The 8,942-nt window shown below is 50.2% G+C and overlaps 1 protein-coding gene across 1 annotated transcript; it reads right to left on the reverse strand.

Moving 5' to 3' along the window:
* Positions 1-638: 638 nt before the first annotated feature.
* Positions 639-4,602, reverse strand: LOC109749043 (probable L-ascorbate peroxidase 4, peroxisomal). Its single transcript, XM_020308045.4, has 9 exons — positions 4,293-4,602; positions 3,316-3,440; positions 2,755-2,804; positions 2,531-2,596; positions 2,403-2,451; positions 1,806-1,888; positions 1,648-1,727; positions 1,185-1,287; positions 639-1,108 (listed from the first exon to the last, which is right to left on the reverse strand). The coding sequence occupies exons 1-9, from the start codon at positions 4,403-4,405 to the stop codon at positions 902-904; spliced, it is 876 nt and encodes a 291-aa protein (XP_020163634.1). The 5' UTR covers positions 4,406-4,602; the 3' UTR covers positions 639-901.
* Between the last annotated feature and the right edge of the window lie 4,340 nt (positions 4,603-8,942).

Genomic DNA, 8,942 nt, shown 5'->3' on the forward strand with positions numbered 1-8,942 from the left:
GGCTGCTACTGTTTCAAATAAAAATAAAATGGAACTTCCAATTCCAATTGCTGACCTTGAATTCACCCTTGAGATTCTCATAGAGTTTGACCCCAGAGCTATTCCAAAGTTGATGAGCTAGTAACTAACTATGTTGTGCACGCAATCGCAAAACCAAGGCTAGTTCTGGTCAAGGCAAGCCCACTACAACGAACATCACTATGTCCATGTTGCCCTTGCTTAGAATTGCCATCGTTAGTATTAAAACACAAGGATATCATAGACTATTACGCAGGTGGATGTCTGATCAGCTTGGATCATCAGCGAGTTCACGTGTCGGTTGCCCTTGTAACTACTACTTCCTCCGGCCAGAATTACTTGTCGAGTATGTACTTGATTACCTCTTTTGAAAAACAATATCATGAACACAATCCTTTCGACCGTATCATAGGGTTGGTGCTCAACAAGTACAAAATAAGGGACAACATACGCGTTCGCTTTTCTATCGTGTCACACGGTTGGCAATCATCAACAAGTAAAAAACCATGGGGCTGCAAACAGGGCTGCTTACACCAAATTCCCTTCAAACAAGTTGTACCAACTTGTCGCTGTTGAATGGTCCCTATTGGCCAACATATGCATACTAGGCTGAGAAATAATTTCAGGGCACAAACAAGTTCTTTTGTATTGCAAAAGATACATGCCCAAAAATGCTTTTAATAGTAAGCATTCATTGTCACTGAAATATTCAAGTATGACGTATACATGAAGGAGATGTCCTCAAGAATGTTTGAAATATTTTAAGACTGCTGTTGGTTGTTCTTCACTAGCGTTCTGTTATTTGAACTTGGCACTTATTTTTTTAAGAATAACTTGATACTTACTAAACAAGGCAATGCCATCCAAGAACTCATGAAACCCCTTACTTGCTCCTCTTGGAAGCCTCGTACAGGTAGCCCGCGATGACTACAGCTGCCGCAACTGCTACCCCCACTGCACTCTGTGCAAGTACAACAGCAGTTGAAACATCTGATTTTGTAGAAGCTAGGCCACTGATCCGTGGTGTGAAGCCAAGTTCAGAAAGTTTCTTGTGTGATTCAGCGTAGTCCTTGAAGAAAGCATCCTCGTCCTGCAGTACGGAAGAGGTAAGACAATTGTTCTGAAACTGAAAGTTGGATTATGGAAATATCAAAAATCATGTGCACCTTTGCATAAAGCTCCACATAGCGTCTAAATTCAGCATCATCCAACAATGCCTTATCAGTAGGGAGCTTCAGAAGACCCTCTGATTCCCCTTTCAGTAGCTCACTGCAGTGAGGTTAACAAGCATTTCAGTTACACTGATTCTCCTTCTCAAATCTAGTCTCCAAAATAAGTCCCTCCGATCCATAATAAGTGTCGCGGTTTTGAACCAAGGTAGTTCAACCTTAGTTCAACAACAACAACAACAACAACAAAGCCTTTAGTCCCAAACAAGTTAGGGTAGGCTAGAGGTGAAACCCAGAAGATCTCGCAACCAACTCATGGCTCTGGCACATGGATAGCAAGCTTCCACGCACCCCTGTCCATAGCTAGCTCTTTGGTGATACTTCAACCTTAGTTCAAAACCGCGACAATTATTCTGGATCGGAGGGAGTAGTAAATGTTATGGCTTTGTATTCAACTCACAGAAAGTATGAGTTGTCAAACTTCAGAGGATCACGAGTCCATGCACCGTCAAACCCAGACCTTTCAGGATGCGCCTTTCCCTAAGAGAAAAAGTCCATTACTAAATACCGTGTTTCTCATGAAAAGGTGCTCCTACTTCACAGAATACAACAAAGTACCAGACTATGGCCCCCAGATAGTGCTACAATATCTTTGTCTGTTAAGCCCATTCGATAAAAGATGTCCCTCAGATGTGGTGCGCCTGCTCATGAAGAAATAGTACAGATACATGTCTCAGTCACTGGGATGTGATTGCAAGGTGCAACAAGTACTCCTAGAAGACTGATCATATAAAGAAAGAAAGACAGCTCTTGTACATGAACAAATGACATAAGAAACATAGATCAACATGCAATAATAACTATAACGCGTAAAAGGGCTAGTATACGGGTGATATGTGAAGGTAAGAGTAGTTAAGCCTCCAATTTCTGAAGAAAAATGCATGTAAAAGCTGTACATGAGGAGATTGGTGGAGTACAACCAGAAAACTGCACTGCTTGAAATGCCTGAAATCCCATCTCACACGGTAAAAAGTATCAAATGCCAAGAGTATGACATATGGACATGAGTAGACGGGTGCAGAAAATAATCGATGCAACTACATTTGATATGCCCGTAAGGCCATTGGCCATATAACTTCTTAATTCACATTTTGATCAATTGCTTGAGATAGCAGGAAAACATTGACAGGTAGAAACAATAGTAGCAATAGTTACCTTTCTTAGCATCAGGAAGGCGCCCTTCACGGGGACAAACTGACGAATCCTGATTCAGGTCCAAAGCAGTTAATATGTAAGCATCAGGAACAATGCATCCATTTCTGAAGAAATGATATTTCACATACACGTCTTCCAGGGATGAACTCAACAGTTGGACCCCCCGTGACTTCAACTGCAACTACTCCAGCAAGCTGGAAGTAAGATGTAGTTAGTAAATAGCTATAGAATTCACAGTTCTGCTGTACACAATAGGAAGCATCGGCTCACATATGTGGAAGAGTGTAGATGTTTTAGCAATCAATACTCACTTAATTTAGACAAGAGCCAACTCAACCAAATTGTCAATTACCTGATAAAGGTCTGCATATGTAACCTTTGGATGCTTCGCTTTAATAGGCTCTGGCAACAAAGGACAGTTGGGTAAGCTATAATAACAATTTCACTTATTTCCACAGCAAAGAAAGGAACGGCTTAACAATAAACCAACAAATCTGAATTTAGTTAGTCGTGTGATTTGGCAGAGTATCATTAGGACCAAATTGCAATTCTGTCAAGACCCTCTCAGAAGATAAAATAGAAGCATTTAAGAATTCTCTCACTTGTACATGCAGTGATGCAAATAAAGCAGCACACATAAGGATGCAATAGTTTACAACAGAACAACAAGGGTACTGTTAATTTCCGTGAGTAATCATCCTAAACTATTTAACTTTCCAAAGGAAAATCAGTTGCAATCTTGTCCTTAAGCCATTGCATGAAGTACAATAGAAACAGAACTTTAACTTATGAGAAACTAACGAGAATGCCCAAAACTGATTTCCTTAGCTTAAAGAGCCCTCGTATAGGAAAATGACTATTTTTACACAGCCATCTACTACTAGATTGGGTATTGGATAACTATAATACATACCGAGGAGATCAATAGCAATTTTTAAGCCAGCATTTGAACCATGGGTGTACTCTTCCTCGTATCTAATTGAACCATTTGCGCCACCAGTTCTTGTGTTCACATCATACGTGCCAGCATCGTGCCATCTGCAAGGGAGACCGAAGATATTGAGTCTTCCAAATGGAAAAGCAAGGAAGTCCAGAAGACACACAAAATCGTAACCATACACGCAAAAAACTGGAAGGCAGATGTAGTTTTATGGGTGTTACTTATTAGATCTATACAATGCAGAGGAGCAGTGTATACCTGCATTCCTGCAGCACATCAAAAAATAAATCAAGTGCGTAAGCTAAAAGCTACATGTTCATAACTTCAGATAATGCCAAAGTTTTTATCCCTTTCATTGCCGGTGTGCATGGGCACCTGATCCTATTAGTGCATCACATATTACTTCTCAAGTGCATATAATAGCAGCCGTCTCTGTAAAACACCACATGTTAAGAAAAGTTCTAGAGGCCGAGGTGCGAGAACGGGCAAGCAATTCGTCTCACTTATCCGATTCTGCAAACATTTGGTATGTGTGGGCAGTTCTCAACTTCTCATGCTACTGTAAAACACTACAGTCTATCTGTGAACTAAGTACCATATCCTCCTCGTTAGATAATAATCGTGGCATACAGCCGAAATTCGTAATCGCTCGAATCTCTAAAATCATGCACGTAAGGTGTTTGTCGAATTGCCTCGTCCGAAATCGATACAACAAACATGAAACAGGCCAGCGAGGACTGATATCTGCGGGCCGCGGCAGTAACAAACCAAACCCATTAGTTCAAATCTGACATGCAACTCAAGTCAGTAGTGGAACAACGCCGGTAGGTAATCGCAGGCCTTAAGCAAAACACGAGCCCTCAGGCCGCGTGAACCAGGAGCAGACGAGCAAACAGAAGCAACAGTATGGAGTAGGAGAGGAGCAGGAGACTGGGGCTGGGAGTACGTACGCGAGGCGGAGCATGATGGGGGCGCATCCCTTGGAGGCGATGAGGGCGCGGAGGGCGCGGCGCGCCCTGTCGACCTGGCGCAGGTACTCGGCGTCCACCACCGGAGCCGCCATCGCGGACGACCCTAGAACTAGAAGAGAAGAGATCGGCGGGGCGAGGAGCGAGGTGAGGTGAGGTGTGTTTGGGCTAGGAGGAGAGAGGTGCAGCAGCAGCGGGAATGGGGCGGAGGGGTGGAGGCGACGAGATAACGCGGAGCGAGCGATTGGCTGCTCCGCGCCGTCGAGTCGTGTTCTGCCGTCTTGGTTTTTACTTGGATCAACGCTACATGTGTACACTCCTCATGTGGTGCGGGTCCCGCCGTCAATCCGTTACTTGTTTTGTTTGTTTTCGTTCCGTTGTGCTGACCATCAGGTATGTGGAGCAGCTAACAGCAACTCGAACGGGTCGACCCAAACTGATAGCGCTTTTGTCCGTTTTTTATCTGTTTGGTTCGGCCCGACGTCTGGCTTATTTTAAATTTGGGTCGGCAGTGCGTTCAAAGCAAATTTGACAATTTTAATCTGTGGATGAAATCATTTCATGAAATGAACAGTTTCTAAAAGAAATTCACTCAGCTGACTTTTTGAGTGGCGCCCGACACGAAGGCGCCACACTACACTATGCAGCGCCTGACTGACAGGCGCTGCACGTCTAGCCAACGTCGCATCCAGGTGATCCGAAAATTATGAAGTCAGTGTGCACCGCCTAAGAGCTAGGCGCCGCACTATACAGTGTAGCGCCTAGCATTTCCTAAATGCTAGGCGCTACACTGTATAGTGCGGCGCCTAGCTCTTAGACGCTGCACATTGACTTAGTAATTTTTAGGCAGTCCGGAGTGCGACGCTGGGCAGGCGCGTAGCGCCTGTCAGTCAGGCGTTGCACAGTGTAGTGTGGCGCCCTCGTGTCGGGCGCCACTCAAAAAGGTCAACTGAGTGAAAAAAATTAGAGACAGTTCATTTTGTGAAATGATTTTACAAATGGTGTTCTCGGGGTCGCGAGTCAAATTTGTCTGCGTCCAACGCGTCGACCCATTTCATGTCCGCACGCAATTTTTAAAAAAGACTCGCGACCATAGATCATGTCAGCGGCCATGTCTCATGCCGGCACCATGCCAGCGCCAGCATACAATGCTGGCTTCAAAATAACACCACACAGTCCATGCTGGCGCACTCGCCAGCGGCTGGTACACATGCCAGCACACAGAAAGGGTGGGGACTTGAGTCCGACCACACCATCGCGGCCCCGTGGTCATGCCAGCACACCTGCCCGCATACCAAAAAGGATGGCGCTCGCCGCCATAGATCACTCATTGTCGAACTTGAGCATGTCGGCATGCATCTTCTCGAACCACGACTTCTTCCTTGGCGACACGGTGTTGAGATCCACCTTCATGATCTCCACCCCGGTCATCATGCTCGCGAGAGCCACTTCTTTCGTCTTGGTCTTGGCGTTGGCGGCCTCGATCTCTAGCATCTTGGCTTGCTTCTCCGCCTCCATCTCAAGCATCTTGGCTTGCTTCTCCGCGTCCATCTCAAGCCTCCTCCTTTGGATCTTCATGAAGGCGTTCATTTGCTCTTCTTTGTAACATCGACACTCCTCCTCTCTTGAGTCCTTCTTGCTCATCATGCCCTCCACGCTTGCAATCAAGGCGTTCAATGCCGCATCCCGCTTGTCCTTCTTCTTGGAGTTGGTCTTCCCCCGCGGCCGTGCCTTCTCGCCGTCCCCAACCTCCTCCACGGCTTGCTTTCCCCCACGCGACTTGAGGGCGGCATATTGCGACTTGAACTTCTCCTCGTCTTTGATGAACCTAAAGCAATGAAAGAGGTTGAAGCACTTGCCATTGTGTTGGACCTTGAATGCCTACAAATGTATTTCATGCAAGCATATTGGCAAATGGTATGCAAATGAGCATGCAAGCATAAACGGAATGGCACAAAAGAGTGCGGCTTGCTAGCATACCATGTCTTGCATGCCGATGCCGCTCATGCGGCGGGCCTTGACGCTCTCAAGAGTAGCACAAAACTTGTTGCACTCTTGTTGGATCACCCGCGCGTGCTTACTATTTGGTACGGCGGGCGTGGAAGGCGCCACCACGCTCACCTTGGGCGAGCACTCCTCGGAGAGGCGGGAGGCCTGCGGGTAGACGTGGAAGCCGGGCATCGGGTGCAAGCCGACGCGCGGGGCGAGTCGGGCAGCACCATCCAAGGGAACGCGGATGAGCCGGTGCTGGCCGCGGCCACGGCGGTGCTGACGACGCCGTGCTGGCTAGGGTTTAACCCTAGCATATAGAGCGCCCCCTCGTTGCCGCCACGACGCGGGCATTGGTGACCTCCTGCTGCGCGGCGGCGGTCGCCGCGATGGCTTCATCCCTCGCGTCCGTCGTGTGCCTCCGGCCCTTCCTCTTGGCCGACTCCCTTGCCTGTTGTTCGGGCGTCAGCGTCTTCTTCGGCTTGGGCGCGGCAGCGGTCTTGCGGGGGGCGCGAGGCTTGCCTTTGCCGGAGGGGGCGGTCGTCATCCCGGACGGGGCGAGGGAGGCGAGGCCGGCGGCGGCGTCGAGGTCGTCGTCCATGGCGGGGGCAGGAGCCCGTGCGGGTGGGAGGGTTTTGGGGGGTGGAGGGAAATGGTGGAGGCGGGCACCGACCAGCGGGCCCGGGGGAGGAGAAGGCGAGCGCGCGTGCGTCCGTCTTGTGTCCGCGCCGGCGCAAATCCGGCTCAAAAAATGGGCCGGGAATGGGTCGGCAGGCGGACGAAAAGCGGACGCACGTTCGTTTGGGTCGGCGTGTTGGGCCGACTTTTCTGTCCGCGCCGACCCAAATGGACGCCCGCGGACGAAATGGGTCGCCCCGTTGCAGTTGCTCTAAGCAACAGCAATCAAGAGTGGCAGCATCTCATCGCTCGTTTCACCCCCCCCCCCCCCCGCGCGGGCGACGCGGGCGACCCAGACGAAACCCTAGCCGCCACTCCAAGCCCCTTCCTAGATCTTCTCTCCCCTCGCCGCCGTCGGGCAAAGCCCGCGCGACATCAGTGGTGGCGGGGCCTCTTTTTTCCCCTCTCGTGAGGTCAAGGCTACGTGGGGTCGCTCGGCCAAGGAGAGGCGTGGGGCGCGACAAGTAGGAGCCAGCGAGCGTGGCGATTGCAGTGAGAGCAGCGTGCTGACGTTAGTGGGCACGGCGGGCGTGGTGAACAGAAGCTTGTGGGTGCGGCGGGCGCAAGCCAAGGCGCAATGCGCAAGTGCGGGCGCGGGGGCGCGTTGCGGGAGGTCGGGGTAGGCGCGTGGATCTAGCATGTTCGTGCACCATGCGGAGGTGCGGGTTTGTCGCTCCCGAGTCCGATCTGGTCAGTCCGTGGCCGGATCTCGCTGCCCGGGTCGCGCTGGTGGCGGCGGTGGGGTGGGTTCGGGAATGCTGGTGGGCCCTACCTTCAAGCGTGTCCACGTCCATCTCCTTAGAGTAGCGGCACCGTGCAATGTCTGTGGTGCAGACGAGGTTCTTAGGCAGACCAGATCCAGTTCGGTTGGTACTGACCTTGCGCGACATGATGCGAGGCTGTCAATCCGACTTGGTGTTCGTCCAGTTGAGGGAGTCCTGGATTAAGGGGTCCTCGGGTGTCCAGGCTGTGTGATATGGGCCGGATTGATGGGCCGTGAAGATACAAGGTAGAAGGCCTTCCCCCGTGTCCGGATAGGACTCTCCTTTGCATGGATGGCAAGATTGGCATCCGGGTGTATGGTTTCCTTCTTCTGTAAACCGACTCTGTACAACCCTAGACCCTTCCGGTGTCTATATAAACTAGAGGGCTTGGTCTGTAGAGGCTATCAGAATTCATATAGGCTAGACATCTAGGGTTTAGCCATTACGATCTCGAGGTAGATCAACTCTTGTAACCCCTATACTCATCAAAGTCAATCAAGCAGGAAGTAGGGTTTTACCTCCATTAAGAGGGCCCGAACCTGGGTAAACATCGTGTCCCCTTTGTCTCCTGTTACCCTCGATCCTCAGGCGCATAGTTCGGGACCCCCTACCCGAGATCGGCCGGTTTTGACACCGACATTGGTGCTTTCATTGAGAGTTCCACTGTGTCGTCGGCAGAAGGTTCGATGGCTCGTTCGATCATCAACAGCGATGCCGTTTCCGGGGAAACCTTCCTTCGCGGTCAACTTTTTGCGTTCGGCGGTTTCGCTCTGCGTGCCAATTCAATTGGCCACCTTGAGCAGATCGACAGCTACGCCCCTGGTCGTCAGATCAGATTCAGGAGCCTGAATTACGTCGCCGACATCCGATGAGACTTGATCTTCGAAGGGTTCACGGCCTCGACCACTATTCCTCATCTCCAAGAAGGAAACCCATCGGATCCGTCGTCAGGCACCGCTCAAAGACCAACTATCATCCCTACCCTAGCCGTAGATCCAGAGTGGACCACCTCATCCGAAGATGGGAGTTTGAAACCCACCGGACCCTCCCCTATCACGAAGTTCTTTTCCGGAGACCCGGAGGCAACTATGTCTTCGGCAAGCCTAGAATCAAGCGGGACTCTCCCTGTCATCGGAGAGCCGAATCCGCCTCTGGATGATAGCTCCGAACTCCCAAGGCCTGCGTCCAGTGAGCACAGTCT

Source organism: Aegilops tauschii, chromosome 7, assembly GCF_002575655.3.
Source record: "Aegilops tauschii subsp. strangulata cultivar AL8/78 chromosome 7, Aet v6.0, whole genome shotgun sequence".
NCBI lineage: Eukaryota > Viridiplantae > Streptophyta > Magnoliopsida > Poales > Poaceae > Aegilops > Aegilops tauschii.